General features: G+C 43.3%; 1 protein-coding gene across 5 annotated transcripts in view; it reads right to left on the bottom strand.

The window, feature by feature from the left end:
- TP63 (tumor protein p63) overlaps nucleotides 1-19011 on the bottom strand; it is a 154532-nt gene that overhangs the window by 60405 nt on the left and 75116 nt on the right. The window contains exon 1 of one of the 5 annotated variants that reach the window (XM_069865341.1): nucleotides 11774-11951. The exons of the other annotated variants lie outside the window; for them this stretch is intronic. Within the exon in view, the coding sequence (XP_069721442.1) occupies nucleotides 11774-11815 (42 nt within the window). The 5' untranslated portion in view covers nucleotides 11816-11951. Of the gene's footprint in view, nucleotides 1-11773; nucleotides 11952-19011 lie in introns of those variants that run through there. 5 annotated transcript variants of the gene reach the window in all.

The raw sequence follows: 19011 nt of genomic DNA, 5'->3' as shown, positions 1-19011 counted from the left end.
TACATACAAAGCACAACCTAAAGAAAATACAGTCCTTCATTTCACCCAGCTGGGGAGGAGGAGGAAAGAAAAACCAAATCACCAAACAAAAAGAAGCAGCAAAACCCAAACAACAACTTCTTCTCCCCCTTCTCCATGCCACCATGTTTAAAGTTCAGATATGCAAGCTCAAAAGATCGCCTGCTCTGCCCACTGGGCACAGCATCCCTATCATCTCAGAAGTTGTCAATCAGCCCTTTGACCATGACCAGGTCGGTAGACAACACCCTACATATGCTAAACAGGAGAAATCAGTGCACATCAGTAATTTGCAGGCACACACTGTCACACTTAAGAAATGCTACAATTGGATTACTGGGGGGATGGAGGAAAGCCTGGGTGACTTTCACTGGGATTAGCTATTCCAGTCTTCACATAGTGCCACTTCTATCCCCTTTAGGTTTACATGAGCAGCACATTTTTAAGAGTTGTATCCAATAAGGCTGCAGCTCATGTGTTTCCACGGAGGCACAGTCATGTCTAACTTGAACAAGAAGTTCTGCTGAATTGAAGTTCACATATACAGGTATTTGTAGGCTTTGAGAATAAGGCAAATTCATGAAAAGCAACATGAAGATAAATTTCTGTCTACCTGTAAAGGCTGTAAACTTTGGAGTTGTCTTGCTCCCCTCAGCTGTAATTGTTTTCTTTTTTAGCTAAACTTCGAGTTTTGCCCTTTGGTTAAATCATTTAATTCAGCAAGAAGTATTTTTCAGCCAGAAGCAGGGAGCCTTTTAAAACAAGCACAGCCCAAAGCAGGAATGCCTGTAATTCCTGACTCCTACCACCTGCCACAGGTTCATGTAAGAGAGCTTGTCTAATTTGAGGATTATCAGAATGACAGTATAACCCACCTCACACAAATACTGTTTAGACATCCTACATTGTGTAAGTGTTTCTTAGTATTTTCCAATGCATATAGAAATAACATCACCAATTCCCCCAGAGCTGTATTTTAGGCTTCTAACAACAACAAAAACATCGGGCTCTTGAAAAAGGTTCTCTTTGCATAGAAAGCAACTTCATTTCTGAAAATCAGACCATTTTATGCAGGCTTTCATTAGAGCATCTAGGCTATGCTTAGTTATTCTGAAAATTCAGACAGTTTAAAATAGTAAAAAGTCCAAGACCCACACCCACCCACCCTCCTGCCCCACACACAGACAGCAATTTCTTTACTCTGAGCTCATGCATGGCAATTTCATACACTAGTGAAAAAGAATATGAAGAGAAGGGGGCGGGGGGGAAGAAAATCATACCATACCATATCATCTCTATGAGATGCAAGAATTCATGACACATCAGAACTCCGTGATCTTAAAGCAAATTGATTAATAACCCAAACACTCAGCTTCCTAAAACTAAAACAGAAGCCAACAGCTTCCTACATTCTCCTATTACCAGCTGGACAACAAAACATCAACAAAGATCTGAAGAGCCATAAGGAACAGACAATTAGGAAAGGCATCCTATCACACTCCCAAGAGGTGTAAACATGACTGAAGACAAAGACCTACATCAGGAAAACCAAAAAAACCTGCAAGATTTCAGCAAGGCATTTTTGCCTGATTTCAGTTACTGAGAAGACCTGCAGGATCACAGCTCATCTAGGTGCCAAGAAATCCTCTGTGCTGAGTTTGTCCAAGCAATACTGAAAAGTTGGATAAAAAATTATTAAAATAAATCTTTAAATATATGAGCCACTAATTAAAACACAAAAAAGTAGGTGAGGAGAAGCAGGGACTGGAGAGGAAGACTCCAGTAGTTGATTAAAGCTGCCTTGTTTCTTGAACCATTTACCGAACAGTAACCATTGATGGTTATCAGTCATTTCAGACATGCAGCATTTTACTGTGTTGAGAGAGCAGCGCTAGGCTGGACAGGATATCTGTGTATCATCCACAGTAAAAGGCTGCATACACTGTAACCACAGAAGTATGGCCATAGGGCACAAGGACAATCAACAATCAGAGTCAGAATAATATCAGGAGTTGAAGTTAGCTCCCAAATTCATCATTACGCTTAAGAAAATCAGAGTACACCAGCTTTCAGATTTTAGTCAGAACAAGAAATTCACATAATCTGCAAGTTAAATAAGTCAAGTGGTTAAACACATCCACAAAAAAAAAAAAAAAAAAGAAAAAAGGCACACACATAACCCCCCTACACACACTCTTTGAAGCATGGTGCAACTACAGAATATAAGTATTCATAAGAAGAGTTATAGGAGGGCAAAGGGCAAATTAAAACAAGTTAGAGCAAGTAAAGGAAAAATGTTACACTGCAGTACCAGAGTCCCTGTAGTTTAAAAGGAAGATCTACTGGATTTTCTATTGTATTTGGCCATTTAATTTGTCCAAATCAGGTGAGAAAACTGCTGGATGATGTTCACAAAATCCAAACTAACACCAAGCAGCAGACAGAGAAGCTTTGCAGATTGAGTGGGGAGTCAAGAGGATTGGCTGCCCAATTGCAATTTTGCTCCCCAACTGCAGAGAACAAAAGGAGGCAGGGCTCTACCGTTCAACACTTAATATGCAAAATAAAAGCATCTTCTCACCTCCACCAACCTGGTGTTGCCTGCTCCCAGCAACACATTGGGGTTCAGTAAAAGAGAACACAAATCCAGCAGACCCTAACCACCCTCCCTCTGTGGCACTTGTTGCAAACACAGCTTCGCATCACTGCTGCAACCTAGTCCTAAGAGAAGAGCAGGAGTTTTATCCAGCATTTTCCAAAGGTGCCAGGCTGTGCGTACACCAAATCTAAAAACTGGTCTTTGAAAGAGAAGTGTGGGCGGGTGATAGGTATATACAGACACAACGTGTATACAAAGGCAACGATTTTTCCACAGTGACTTCATTCCATCAGCCTTACAAACAGAGAATATTTTCCCTGACAATTTAAATCACTTTATCAGATATTCTACACACCCAGGGTTTCCACAGGACTCTCTGGGACTGGCTTTCCAGCATCTAACAGCACAATCAAACCCACTTTTCAGTACTTCCCTTCCTGTCCAATACTGCTGACTTCAGCAAATACTAAGACACATGGTGCCGTGGTCACTTATACAAGAGACAGCTTCAGAGATCTACAGTTGCAGTATCCAGCTGGACAAGCCTTTCAATATCCAAACCCCGGATTTCATAGATTGACTCTTAGTTTGATATGGAATTGCTCACGCTAACAGAAAAGCAGGAATATTTTCTGCTTAAAAAGACCTTTTTGGTGGTTGCTTCTAGCAATAAGCAAATTATCTAAGATAATTGCAAGGAATTTATGCAGACAGCATACGATTTTGATAGCGAAAGACAGAAAGGAGGCCTTCCAGATTTTTTTGAGTAACAGACCTACTAATTCCCATCCAATACTACATTAAACTTTCTACCCTTCCAACTTGAACATTCACAGTTCCTTTTTTGACACACAGCATAGTGGACTGACAAAATCTTGTCTCAATGGCTTTCTCACTTTAATATGCAAGCAGTAGTTTCACGTTTGCAAAATGTTAGATCACACCTAGCCAGTGCATTCTCTAGTTTGCTTTTTAAGAGCTTCTTGCATGCTTAGCTGCTACTGAAAGAGGGTAGAGGGAAATTCAGTCATCTATTTATTTCCAGTCACCACCAGCACTCCTGAGGGAGTCAATATTTATGCTATGGATAAAATGCGGAGTAGAACTGCAGCAATGAGAAATCACAGTGGAGGCTTGTTGAAGCTATAGAGTATCCCAAGGACACAACTTAAATTTGCAGAACCCAAATTTTACAGAGCTGTCAGTCAGAATTTTATTCTTTTCTTTGAGCAATCACACCCCCAAAAAGTATTTGGGATGCATGAAGACATCACAACATTTACTAAAAAAAAAAAAAAAAAATAAATAAAAGCCAGGCAAAATAATTAAATACTTTGGCCATTTCTCATGCAGCAGAGATCCACTTGCTGACTCGACATCTTTGTTGGCAGCATACTTAAGTCCTATAAATCTAGAAGCTGAGAATGCACATCCACCTATTCCTACAGTTCTGTTCGCTTCTGCTCCTGAGGCATCACACGCCAGCCCTCTGCGTCAGATCCCTTATGCAGATGGACTGCAGCTCTGCAGCACAGGGATTTCTGCCTCAGCAGCACAGCCAAAAAGACTAGCGCTGCACCTCCTTCCTTCTCCCTGTTCCCAGAAGTCGGCAAGATTCTTTGTGTTTACTTCCTAGATGTGGATTAAAACTGAAAGATTCATATCTGCCTAGACACAATCCATCCCTTTCATTCCCAGACACTACCCCACCATAAAATATTACCCCTTCCCTCCCTAAACTGGGCGTTTCCTCCCACTCTCTTGCCTTTGGTAAAAACATTCATCATCTTGCCATCTTGAGGAAGTTGGACTCATCTCAAATTTCAATAGGTCCCCTCGTATACCACTTCCCAAAGTCCTTGGGGGGAAGTTTAATCCGGATCCAAACTCTGGAATAAATCCCAAGAAGCTGTTGGGCTCCAATCAATGCATTAATTTTCAAGCATGCTCAGCCTTGCCACTTGGGGCCACTTCCAAACAGAGCGGTCGACCGAGCACAGGCCCAGAGACATATCACACCTCTAGCCATTCACTCTAGATACTAACACGCACATCCTGGTTAAAACACTGGTCCTTTAATTGTACTCTTTAGGCTCCAGGTGAAACAGCAGTGGCAGGGGATTTGCAAAAATACAAGATATCATTGATTGTTCTTGGATCAATTCCCAAATCACTCAAACCTAGTACAAGTTAAAAAACAGTCCCTCCCTCCCCATCATCTCCTATATTTTTGTTGCTTGTTTGTACACGGGGTTCATAAAAATGGTTGATAATTTTAACTAAAATAATCAAGTTTAGATTCAAGTTCCTGAAGAGGATTCAAGTTTACTTTGCCAGTTCCTTTGAAGGAACTAAAGCTTTTGTGTGTCTTATCTGAGATTTCCCAAACAATCATTTCTTACTGATTTTGCTCCTTATATTAGAAGCCTTGCAGAAATAAACCCCCAATCATTTCAAATCTCATCCTTCTCTATTTTCTCCTTGTTCAAGGTAATTGCAAGCAGTTAAGCTAAACCTGGAAAGCCCCTCATAGGCTCTTTTAAAGACGGCAGCTGGGACTCTCCCCCAGGAGCCAGTGTGTTTATAAGAAATAGGTTCACCCCTACATTTCACTGCACTTCCTTCCCAGCAACTCAAATCCAAATCCCGACTTGCAAAATTGTTTGTCCTGGGCTGTTCCACTAAGGCTTTACACCATGGTTTACCCCTACTGGGAAGCAGCTTTAATTCCTCCAACAGTTACAGCACCTTCTCCAAGCACAGCAAAGCTCTGATGAGAAGCTCCATTTGAAAGACTAAAGACTGGAAGATGTCTCAGAAATATTTTAATACTATAATTTAGAAACCCAAACAGAACAGCAAGTTTTTGAAGAACAGCAAGTTTATTCACTTGGAGAGACCCACCCACGTGCCTGATCATGGCTGAATTCACATATTGCTCCAAAGATCACGGCCTCTATTAGTTGCCAAAGGACTGCAAGGTGATCATGCCACCACGACAACAAAGAACCCAGAAAATCCATGCAATTTTAAAACGGTTGATTCTCAACGCCCTTGGAGATAAATTGTTTTTCTCTTAATTCCATCTGATACAAAAAGTGACCTGACGCTAATCCAGACTAAGAGGCACAAAGACCATGAGCTCACTTCTCTGTTGAAAAGGATGGAGCAGAGCATTGCTGTTAGTATATACGAAGTTATTCTCCTTTCTGATCATTTACACAACCACCCATTCAAAGAGTTGCATTCATCTCATTGCTTACTCTGCACATTCTCAAGAGGCGTTGGAGGCAGTGCCAGAAAAATAACAGGGTTTAACAGTGTCTAGTACAAATCCATCAGTGCAAGAGTTCCTTTCTGAAGCATTTCCAGATGTTTTTTTTTTTTTTTTCCAGTAGGAACATTTTGTAAATAGAATTTAAAACTTGCCTTGAGCCAGGCAACACCCACTTTTATTCAGCCCTTCACGATAATGTAATAAGTAGTTTCTCCACTAGTTATAGCCAACATCTTCCAGAGGAAAGCAAGCGAAAAAGCAAATGGTTTCACCCTCTCGCATCCCACATCCACAGCTTTCCTGTTGCAGATACCACACCTTCTTCACGGAACTAGTGAAGCTTCCGTCTCATAGAAAAGAACTGCAACTGGAAATAAACCCTCCTACTAGACACAACTTGGCAGGTGCAATCCAAAAGGTTGCCACCAGATGCATTGAAATACACACAAGGCAGAAAAAGCCTCTCTCTGTTGTTTCACTGCACTCAGGGACGAGGAGAAAAGAAAAGCAGTTTCACTTCACTTAAAACCGTTACTTCATTTTTAAAAAAAAGACAAAGTAAAATGAAAGAAAAACAGTTCCTGACTGAGTTAGGCAATAATAGAGGGATTTGTGTCAGAAGAATTCAGACTGCAGGAGTTGGTGACACTGTGGAAAATTCAGACTGGTAAAGATAAATTGTCAAAGGAGCTGTTCTTGTATTCCCCAAGGAGTAATCCTGTAAAGAAAGTATACAGATGATTTTGTCCTGTCTCAACTGAAGCCAGCTTACAGCAAATAAAAATGGGTCATCAGTTACAACCACCAGTTGAAAACACAAAACATCTTCACTGCACTGTGTTAGCAGCTCTTTCCTATCTCACACAGTGAAACCCTTTTTATTCTAGAAAACATCTGGTACTAGTTTCTTGCAAAATGAAGCAAGCTAACCATTTACCAGCAACTGAGAAGATCCCACATCCCTAACTTCAGGCTCCTATTAACCCTCATTTTGTGCACAGAAAACTGCAAAATTGAGATGCAGTTTCCAATCCAGCGTTAAGGGTAATTGTATAATTGTGCAAATAAAAACATGTGTATTACTTTGCACACAGCTGAACTATCCTGATCTCTGCAGAAGTGTTGCATGCCACACACTGAGAAGTTAAAGCTGCGCAGATGGAGAGAACGTCATCAAGTTTCATTTTTGCCTATTAAAAGGACACACTTATTCATTCTTTCCACCCACATGCAGGTTACAATCATTTATTTCTGATCTACACCCACAGCCTGAGACTGGTGAAGTCCAAGTCCTTCCACCTAAAGAAAGGAAAGGATTTCTCCAGGTAACACCTCTGATTAACTGCTCAATGTGGGGTCACATTACCTCTGCTATCAAGACTGACACCACCAAAGCTTTTCAATACCATATTACAAGACAGCAGACGTGGCATGACAAACTCGCTCCAATTACAAGTTGTTAGACCCTTGTTGGAAACACACTCGGTTCTTGCCATTCCCTGCATTTCCCCTCCAGAACGGTCCTCTTGTTTTAGCTGAGAGGGGGATAGAAGCACACAGCAAGAGCCAGATCTCAGCTTCTTACTCTCTACCTCTCTAGGCTATTTCAATATCTTCACTGTCAGACCCAAACCAGAGCAGTAGTGCCTACCTAGCCTCTCCAAATAAAAGATACAGGCACATACAAGTCTACCTTAACTTTTCTATCTCAGAATAAATCTTTGCGACTTGATTGCAGTTTCAAAAACTCTGAGGTACTTTGTTATACAGGGCCTCTACATTCTTGCCAAAGACCTATGCAGCCCAAGGATGAGACATATTCCTCAGAAGCCTGCACAGATGATGTCACATAGCAAAACTTTAGTCCCTCAAGTACAATTACAACAAAAATGAAGGATGGATACACAAAAAGTATAACTGGAATTACAGCTGGACACCATCAAGGAACACAATGCCCAGTGCATCTCCTCGCTTCTCGCTTCTAATAAAGACTGTGCCCAAATGTGTGGGGTGTTGGTACCATTTCAATAGTCGTAGGCCACTGAAAGACAGCACTCATGCCTGAACCTTGCACAACTCGGCAAGAGGTTTCCTCTCAGGGATCAGAAGTTGCCTCCTTACTCGGTGCCAGCAGAACCCCAAGACATCATCGCAAGTGGGAGGAGGAAGGACCAGGATAGTGGGTCAGGTTTAGCTGAAACCTTCCTTGAGAAACTCATTAAGCTTCATATAGCCTCTGTCTAAGTATTTTTATCTAAATGCTTTTTTAGTGATGTCTTGGTACGTGAGGTGCAGAAGGTTCTGCACAGATGAGCCTTTCCTCCTAGCACCTCCAGACAGGAGGAAGGGAGCAGGCAGGCTGTCCTCCTGGGCAGTGAACACAGTGTCCTTCAGAGACCACTTCTTTAGCTTTGGCCAAGTGCCACAGAGAAGGGACGAGGGGGCAAGGAAGACTCTTCGCTGAACGCAGTCATGGTGACCACAGCCACATGGCAAAACCAGACCAGGAAAGCAGCACCTCTTTGGTGGTTCACAGCCAAATCCAGGCTGACAGCCAGGATAACAAAACCTAGTCACACCTGTACTGCACACCAATTAAGATGATGCATAAAAATGAGCTCAAGCTCAGTTCCCAGATTCCTTCACCTTAAACTATTGTTTGCTGAACCAATGTCGCAGCTCAGACACATGCATCTAAATTATTATTTGAAGAGCTAAGGTAGTCGGGGAAGGAGGGGGAAGGCAAGCCCAAATATGCACCCTTCTGAACAGGCTATCCAAACCTTCAAAGATATTTGCAGTAAGTGTATACAGTTTTTCTTAATTTACAGCGTGAAGGAATGCTCCCAAAAAAGCCCCATAAAGCAGAGCTCAAGATGTTTCAGTATAAAGCTAGTTTCCCCCAACTCTTCTCCCAAAACTATGATAAAAATCTTAATGGAAAGAGATACTTTAATTTGTGTCTCTCCCACAAAGAGCAGGGAGATCTTTGGGAAGGCTGAAGGATATAATCAAAAGTCATGGCACCTATTTCTTATCAGTGTTTGAACAAGATATGCTTATTCTTTTGGCAACAATTTAATTTGATTTTAACAAACACTCCAAACTCCACATCATCATCTCAGCCAAACTGCAAAAGAACCCGGAGTCCCTAAACAGAATCTCTATTGCTATCATCCTCCCTTCCCAGCACCCAGGAAACTTGAACAAGACTGGACAAACTTGCAGATAGCTTCTTCACACCCAATTTTGTGCATGTGCCCCCACAAACGTTTCTGCACAACACCTAAAATTCCAGATGAGGAGACACAATGAGATCCAACAGGTTCCTGTTTATAGAACCTCATCACCCCATTATAGCTGCCCCGATGCCTCTCTCCTTTTCACATCTCCTACTCAAACAAATAGCAATGGATCTCCAGGGTCATGAAGTCCAGCGCTCTGCCAACAAAGAGCTTAATTGTTCTTATAGTTAACCCAGATCAAATATTGAGTTAGATTAAGCTGGAAAAGTGGTTGGGGTAGGTTCCACCTCTGGCCTTTCAGGTCGGTGCTTCACTGCAACACCCTTCTCCCCTCTCTCAGCTTTTCTCAAACAGATTTTGCCCATTCGGGAGAAACTCCTCATCTCACTGCAGCATTCAGCACCGTGCTCACGTGCATTGTTGCTCTAGGACCATGGGTGCAAGTGCAAGCTCACCACCCTAACCATGCAGCCTGCACTGGGGCTCACACGAGGGCTGGTTCCCAGGCTGTGGGGTGGAACACAGGGAGCACAGCTCAACATCTGCAAGCAGGCAGCAAGCATCCTGGAGTGCCTGGGCAAAGTACCCTGAGAAATAGGCTTCAGGTCAGAGAGGACTCCCTGCTCTCCATTTTAAAATTGTATTTCAGTGGGGATGGGGGCAGGAATGGACTTCCCCCACTTCTGTCTATTTTTAAACAAAGAAAATACTCCATACCAAGTTTTAAATGAGTTGTTATGTCCACCTTCTACCCAACCCAGCAATGGCTCTAACATTCGAACTCAAATAAGCACAGGTTGCAACAAATTGCTACTTCTATTTCCACAATGACAGCTCTTTTTAAAAAATTTTTCTTTTTTAAGGAGATCATGCCAAAGCCCACAGCAAGTTTTTGGGCTTAGGACACATGAGGTGCATCATCACCAACATACCTAAATTGAGCATTAACAAGTCTTCGTCTCTCAAGACGTGTCTTTAGAAAGTCGGCTCTTTCTCAAAAATGCAGCCAAGTCAATGCTAACCACATTTTCTTTCCCCAACGCACAACACTTTGCTGAATGAACAAAGTCAGTGCACCGTGTTCAAATCCAAGAAAGGGGAAGTGGGGTGGAATTAAAAAAAGATAAATAAAAATCAAAGCTAAGGCCTTTTGAAAAAAACGCTCCACTGACAGCAACAGTGATGAGTGGCATTTAAGTGGAGCGAGAACACTCCTGAGCACATTGCTTCTGACAGATGAGCCCAGCAAGTCAACCATAGGGACTCCACAGCCCCACCGCTGCTATTCAGCGAAAGTTGATCAGATAGCAGCAGACAAATAATGCCAAGCAAACACTCGAAGAAGTGCTCTCTCCACATTTAAGAGTTTATAATTAACCTAGAAGAGAAAGAGACACCAATTCGAGTCTTATGTGCAGCAGCAGCAGCAGCTAGGAACTGAGCACACGCTGGGTGTTTGCACTCCTTGCGGGAGAGGGGACGAGGAAAGCATATCAGTTTCACTTTATCCCTCACTCTCCCCAAGTCACAAACCTGCCATCCCAGGCACGCAAGCCCCAAGTGTACTTTTAACAGGCTTTTCCTCACCAGTTATCATATCTCCTGGATGTACTCTAAGCTTTGCAATTCATATTTTGTTTTCTTTTCAAAGCAGCTGAGCTTCTGTCTGCTTCAGATCTCAAAGCATTTTTGCCAGGGATACACACACACACGCGTGCACACACACACACAGAGGAGCTTTTGCTGCATTGCCATTCTGATGAGTGTCAACACAGCTGCTGTCTCCGCTGGAATGTAAACCAATATTGTTGTTAGATCTCCCTCAACCCCAGGTAACTTCCTCAAAGATTTTCACAGCATGTGGTAATTCTCTCCGCTTCCACCTTATATAGCATCAGCCCAGCTGGTTAAAAAACAATTAAATAAATAAAATAAAATATCAAAGCTGCATCTGGTGTTTGTGTTCCACTTGCACCCATGAGGTGCAAAAGGCTGTAGAAAGAAAATGCATCCATTAGACGTGCGTTCATCCTCATATAATACATTTAGACAAACACGCTGTATAAAACGTCTTGCTGCTGCTTCAAGTCATCTGGACAGGTATAAATAGCACCAAGTAAAAGGGTTATTGGTGTGGACGCTAATGCAATATTTGCAGCAGAGAACCTTCGTTTGCATATTATTTTACTTAAAAAGGTAAAATCTAAGAAGGGGTTTATAATGAATTTTTGGTTATTTCCTAGATACTATCTGCTCTTAAAAATAAGCAGAAATTTTCACGATAAAACATTACTAATTTAGTTAACTAATACTGTTCAGACTGCTACATGAATGCAATCCATATACATTGCCCACAGTAAGTGACTGCTTTGCCTTGCTTCTCCAAAGAAATAAAATTATGTTCGGCTGATCAAGGTTCCCAAGACAAATTTACCGTCCCAACTCAAAATTCGCTCTCATTCCCGTATATAGCCCAGCAAACTCTGCTTCCCACTACAAAGTGCAAAAGTTGCAAAAAACCCCAAGCGTATATTCAACATCCAACTTCAGGACTACAACTGGGAAGAAATTGCATGCATTCACTAAAACCAAAAATATTTTAAAGATATGATAGCTCAGACCTAGAAACCTTACCTCGCTATACTGGGACTGGGCATTGTTTTCCAGGTACAACATGTTAGCAGTCAAATTGATCAATGCTGCTGTTCTTTCTTCTGGCTCCAGGGTTTTGACAAACACCTCCCACCCCCCTGAAGACCCTAAAAATATGGGATGCTACTTGGAAGATAACAGGATTCGGAGTGTGCCTCTCTGCATAATTGAAGTTTCTCTTATATACCTAACTATAGGCAAGGAGGAGGAGGTGGGGCTCTCCTGCCTTACCTGTCCAATCTGTCAAAGTGCCACCTGGAGTCCTCCACTCCAATGGAGAGAGGCCTCTCCCAGCTCATTAAGTAGTTAGAATTCCTTATCACCAATCTCTAAAAAGCGAAGGGAAGGGGGGGGAAATGAAGAAGAAAAAAAAAAAAGAAAAAAAGAAAAAGGAGAGGGAGTAAAGAAAGGAAACCACAACCTTGCCCTGTCACTTTTCTACAAGTTTAGAAACTCAAGACAGCCATGAAGTTGCTCCACAGGAGTAGCTCCATGAAATTTCTACGTATTTCTTTTCTGAGAAGACTTCAGAGTTTTCTATGGGCACAGGCTTTGCTTTTACCAAAGCCCAAAGTGTTCAGGAAGGGATCGAGATGCAGCGCTTGAGACTGGTGGTGCAGTTACACAGACGAGCCTCTGCCTGCTGCAGCGTGCAAGTTTTGGACAAAACCCACAGGAAACTTTCTGAGAAGCAGTCACTTTTTCTTGCACCGTAATCCAGCTGTGTTCTCTGTCATCTGTGTGCTTTCATTCACACTGACAGCCAAAGAGTTCTGTGTTCAGGGGACATCCCTCCAGCTACATATTTTCCCCCCCCACTCCTTTCCAATCGCTTCTATTATGTGCCATGGTACTAATCTTTAAAATAATCTCACTCAAACAGGAATACTAAGAAATAAAACCCCACAACTTGTCCAGAAATTCATGATTTGAATTAATATACGGGAAAAGTCACTAGATACTGTTCAGTAAAAACAATCCAGACACTGTGCCTGCAGCAAATTAAAGGTTTTGAAAAGAAAGACTGAGTCTCAGCTAAGTGATTTTCCTATCTCTGGAAGAACAGAGCAAGCAGGTAGGCAGATCAGAAAGGTCTCACTGTGATTTTACTCTGAAAAAGAAAAATACCCCGTCCTGCTGTGGCATCCTGAGTGGAAAAGCCCAGAGCATGGTGGCTGTGTGAGCCCTCCAGGACTGGGGCTGGCTTACCCTGAGCCACTCTGAAATGCTCCACTGGAAAGGATCTGCTGCTGTCCCCACAAGCAAGTAGGATGCACATGGAGAACAAAAGCCAGCTTATTTTGCCGGATCCCAAGGAGCGAGTAAGCGCCATCGAGCAAGGAGAAACAAAACACCTTTTTAAAGGGGTGGGGAGGGGGGAAGAGAGGAAACCAAACATCCAGATCAGAGCACAGCCACTTGCCCTCCCAGCCTAATGACAGCACTTCAGACTTTTATTTAAGGACCTGGCGTGAAGTAGACTGGTGCCTAATTGCTGAGTACCAGCACAAAGTTCAAACCTCACGCCACAGCTGGTGAGCAACCAACTCACAGGTGGTTTACAGGGGGAGAGGGGCAGCTGGCGAGGCTGAAATCCACTCATGGCCTCAACACCTCCATGCAGCCAAGCTCCTGTGCAGGAGGTGCTGCTGCTTGCTGCTATGCCAACTCTCTCACCTTTGGGCATCATTTAATCCCAGCATTTCTGGGCAAATGAGGAGGAGACTCCAGGTTCACAGGGAGATGAAAGTAAGCAGACTGCTGCTTGAGTTCTTAGCTGTTCCCTAGGTTGTCCACCCCAGCATAAAGCAGCAGAAGGAGCCACCAGTGACTTCCCTGCCAGTCTGTGAATTGGAGGACACCGCAAGCTCGCACTAGCTTCTTTTCAGTCTACAGACAGGCAACACATTCACAAAGCTGCCACAAATAAAATGGGACAAAACACATCTTCAGACAGGGACTGACACCAGAGCAAACACAGAATGGAGAATCACAGTGCCTTCCCTAACCTGCAACAGCTCCTCCTCGTAAGGAGCAGGGTAGGTGACTCATTTAGTTCTGGCCCTAGAAGCACAGCTCAATGGAGGACTGCTGGGCACAAAAGAAAAAAAAGTTGCAAGCATTTCCAGTGCACCTTCCCTATTCCTTCTCACTGAGTACAACGCAAAGATGTGCTTCCAAGAACGGGCTGTAGCGAGAAGTGCCGAGCCCTGTCCAGACAAGGGAGAACCCTACCTACCACCACACGCAACACCCCAGCCGAAGCTGGGGCCACACACACCTCCAGCACTCCAGAACTCTCAGCAAGAGCCTGCTGATTAAACAACAGGTTTTCTACATCACAGGAACAGTTCAGGAGACCACTGCCTCACCCCCTTCCCTCCGTCTTCCCTGTCACCACCTAACATCAGGGGCTATGCCTCATGCGCTTACCTGAATTCACCAGAGATGGGTACAAGCCAAAAATCCATTCAAGTGCTAATCTGGAGATACAGGCAAGGTTTGCAGGGAGCATCCACAACACTGTTAGTCAAACACCTTGCAGCACCACTGCAAAGCTTGCAGGGAGCAGGACATCAGGCTAGAAGTCACCTGTGGATATCTGAAGACCATTTTGAATTCAGAAGCTATAGAGGGGAAAGAAAGAGGAGGAGAAGGTACATTCACAGATCTCCCAACCTCAGCAAGTCATTACAAAAACCTCTTTTACTAGCTGTGCTACGAAATTCAGAAGATCCTCCTTTTCCAAGTCATTAATGCAGCGTTGTGTTGGATATTTGCTACCTTGCGTCCCACAGGTGGCTGGAGGTGGTTGTGGGTGAAGCAACACCCAGATGCACTACACAGAGATATGTGGAAGTTTATCCAGAGATATCTGCATGTCAAACATGAGAAGTGTATATAGCATGAATAAATTGACATGTCAGCACAAATCCCTGCCCTCTATACGCAGCCCCAACCTGGCTCAGTGTTTCAGAGGCATTATCCTGTGCGGTCACCTTGAAGTGGATGCTGGACAAGTGGCTTTTTGCAGATCAGTCATGCACAAGTGACACAAAGGAGGTCGCCACCACCCTGGAAGAGGTGACGGGAGGTAACAGAGCATGCACCCACAAACACTGCAGCAGCCTAAGCACAGCGTACCCTTCTCATTATGCCAGGGCTGCACATTTTGTTTTACTGGTTTTGGACCTGAATGCACTTCCTTCACAAATTTTTCCTCCAGCCTTGCAGGCTGATGTCATGCCTCAAATGTTCATACAGGTGCCAGTGGCTCAAGGAAACAGCAAGGGCTTGATCACTCACCCTTGTACCTTACCATGAGAAAGAAAATCTGCTGGACTCTCATTTGATTTTCTCTTTTGCAGATGCAAAATAAATCAATCAATCAATCACAGAGATGAGTCTCCAATGACCTAACAGAAGTGAGGCAGCATCTCTTAGAGGCCCCCAGAGGGAAACTTGACTCCCTGAATTAGCATACGCTTAAATGGCTGAGTCACAAAACCAAAGGGACACCTCCCACCCCCTCAAATTGCACATTCACGTCTCTGCAGTGGGACAGCAACAGTTAACATTTATCTGATACTTCTGGACAGGTCTCCAAGGCAAACACCATCATCAGTCCTGTTGCAGCTGCGATGGTCAAAAGTGATGGCAAGAAAATCTTCATAAATAGAGATTATACCTTATTATATCCAATAATTTAGTCAAAAAAAGCAAACTGTTTCAGGCAAAGGTCCTCCTTTTAAATATTATAATGAATTACTTCACATTGAGGCCAGGTGAACAAGGCTTAACCCCATTCTTCTAGTCCAACAAGCTCTTATCCTTCTTGAACAGGTAAAGAAACTAGAAGATAAATTAACCCAAAGCATTGGGAGTTGTGCAGCGCTTGACACTTCACTCTTTGGATGCTCAGTTAGATTGAGTGTAAAAAAAGAAAAGCAGTTCAATGTCAGGAAAGGAAATTTCTTTAAAGTATTTATCTCCAGTACCACAGGAAACCAAAACCAACAATTTCAAGTTAGATTTGAAAGTTTCAGTTGCAACACTCCCAGGTCTGACTGGGATATTCTAGAAAGCTTCTGGTAACACTTTGTTGCTCCTGCTGGTATGTTGAAGAACAAAACAATACACAAACAAGACCCTTAGGTTTCCAAAATGAGGCATCAGCCAAGTCAAACTGCTGATCCAGGTTTTTTGTTCGAACGCACTTTCTTCATGCTGTTCTATGTTTTCTCCCCACATCTCTCACTGGTGCCACTCACAAGTTCTCAATAACCCTTCCTGGATGCAAGGCAAGTACGCTAAATCACAACAATTAAGAGTGTCATTACCACAACTGTAGTGTTAATTGGAGATTGTGTAATATCTTGTAGAAGGGGCATGTGTGCATGCACATCTGGCTGCACGTTAGGCGGTTCATGCAGAATTTCGTGCAGATCAAAGGCAAGACAAGGAATCTGCTCAGACTTCTTCACTTTTATAAAAATAGCAACTGGATCAACCACGTCACCACACACTGTGACATTCACTCAGCTCAGAAATGTTTACAAATTAAGACCGAGATAACAGAAGGAAGAGGGAAAAAATAGAATGTGTGGGTTTTGGGTTTTCTTTTTTTTTTTTTATACATCTGAATAACTGCTGAATGCTCAAAACCCAAGCCTCTCTCAGTTGGCTTCAGGAATATTTCCAGTGAGGACTTCACAGGGACAGAAGTGATAAATTGCACTAGTAGGCAGCCAGATTAAAGAGCAAAAAGAAAATACCTTTAAAAAGCAGTACCCTTCCTGAAAACTCATGCAGAGCTGGTCTTCATTGATAGAATACCAGTAAGAGGGGAAAAAGAAATGGACACGTAATGAAGCAGGGGGTTCCATTCCAAAAGGAAAAAAATATAAATCTATAAGACAGAACTAATTAAAAAAAAATAAAAATGCTGCTGACTGGATATAGCCTCATGCACATCCTGGCCAGGCTGCTCCAGAGCACTGCATGGGAACTGCAGCTCATCCATATGCAGGAGAGAGATGGACACCTGCAGGTTTCACAGGGTTAACTGCTCTGCTGCCCCCACTAACAAAATTCAATATCCTTACAGCTTCCTCACCACTGACCCAGGGACAGGTCTGATGCCCAGAACTTCCTTTGGAAAGCACTCAAGTGCACGAACCTTCAAGCTAGAAACACACCCATTTACAAGTTCTTAGTACTGAGGATCAGTCCTGCCTTCCAAGGACTTCAAACTACATTTTTTCCCCATTTTAAAAGTGGGGGGCAAAGACAGGGACTCACTGAGGGAAGGAGAAGAGCTCATCTCCTGGCTCTGCCCTATGGTACAAGTTGGTTTCTCCTTCCTCCAAGGAGCATACCCTCCCCAAGTCAATCATCTGTCACAACAGGCCTGCCCTCCAACCCTTGGTAAACATCTGAGGATGCTGCTTATTTGAGCTCCTATAGCCTTGTTATCTCCTCAGAACACCCCTAGAGCTAATTAGAGAGTTAATGGCATCATGTCAGAAGATAACACTTTGTAGAGGGAGCAGAGAGAGGGAAGGTGGAAAGGAGTTGTGAAACAAAACCAGTTCCCTTCACAACCACTGTGCAATATTGGTTTAGGAAGGGTGCACGCAGCCCCTGGGGATTTTGGCCTCCAGCTGCAAAGCTACATTTAATAAGAGAACAAGACACTCCTCTGGAGAGATTCAGTTCTCCAGCCGAGATGATGCAAGGTGCCCCACGCCTTCACTACTATCTGCACAACCAAAACCCCTCCAGCCCCATGAAGGGAGGCCATTCCCACCAACATGACAGCAGGGACTCTTCTCAGTTGTTGCACATTGCAGGATCGGCACAGAGCATCCAGAGGTTTTATCAAATTTTTTCCACTTTTTTTTTTTAACCTAGTGGCTCTCTAAAGAAACAGTTGCTTTCACTAAAAATGCTTGGGGGTAAAAGGAAACAACCATCTGGACACAGATCTTTGCAAGACAGCTGATAAGCCTGCAAAACCACTGGCCAGCAGACGCTTTTGCACCAATGAGTACAAAACCACAGCTCAGCAGACACTCGTGCGTGGAGACATGACTTCAGGAGTTCAAGGCTCTGCTATCGACAGCTCTCTTATCAAAGTAAGAAACCTCAACATTCAAAGTGCATTTTTGCCATATAAGGATCTTCGGATAGTTGGATGCCCAGCACAGGATGCTTGACACCCCCCTCCCCCCAATTATATTTGTAAAATATTTTACAAAAGTAAGAGAGAAAAATAAAATTAATCAGAATTGCTCCTGAGCAGGATGGACAGTCCCATCCCTCCACAGCTGCAGGTGGCACAGGGTCACAGCACAAACCTACAGCAAGAGACAGTGCTCCAGCCAGGGAAAGGGAAAAGTAGGAGACAGCAACAGATTAGAGAGCTTTTGTTTTTAATTACAACAGAGGAGCAACTGTTGACAGACCAAGGTTGCTCTTGCACAAGGATCTGAGGGGAAAGTGTTGTTCTTCCTTTATCTTGTATAAACTACAGATTGCTCTCAGGAAACGCTAAACTGTTCATAAATGCACAATCACAGCAGCTCTTCCCAGCCAGCCTCTGCTATGCTGCCAACAACTTCCCACTCAAGCCCTCATAAAAAAATCCAATACTAAAATTTTTTTAGTTTGCAATAGCTTGAGAACAGTCTCCCAAATCACTACTTAAACCCTGAGCCTGAAACTAGTGGCCATTCATGCTTCTTATGCGAGTTATCACTGTTATCATATAACACTTAGGTGTGTTGGGCCATAACACAAAACCAGAGGCAGCTAGGGAGCCTTAAGATTCCTTGTTTCTCGTAAAGAAGCGCTGCACTTTGCAGCACTGCTCTTTGCCTGCATGCCCTCTGCCTGCTCTCACATGCCATGCCTACCACCAGTATGGAAAAAAACCACAGGGTGAACAGCCATGGACTTCAGTTATTTGGCCTGAGACCTTCCACACAGGATTAATAGTTTTAATTTCCAACCTGTTTAATTTTAATCCAATCTGGACATCACCATGAGGTCCACCATACCCATCCATGCCCTCAAAGAGAAAGAAGGGTGCTTCAGGGTACCTTTTCCTTCTGTTTAAGCAGGCCAGTGATAAAAATCCATGCTTTTCGAGTGACAGTTAAATTTGTTACTGAAAACTGCTTTGATCTTTCATTAATCTCTGCAAATTCAGATGCCGC

This window comes from Phaenicophaeus curvirostris, chromosome 10 (assembly GCF_032191515.1).
Source record: "Phaenicophaeus curvirostris isolate KB17595 chromosome 10, BPBGC_Pcur_1.0, whole genome shotgun sequence".
In the NCBI taxonomy this organism is placed as follows: domain Eukaryota; kingdom Metazoa; phylum Chordata; class Aves; order Cuculiformes; family Cuculidae; genus Phaenicophaeus; species Phaenicophaeus curvirostris.
The sequence above is the reverse complement of the archived record's forward strand: the minus strand, read 5'-3'. Positions and strand labels throughout refer to the sequence as shown.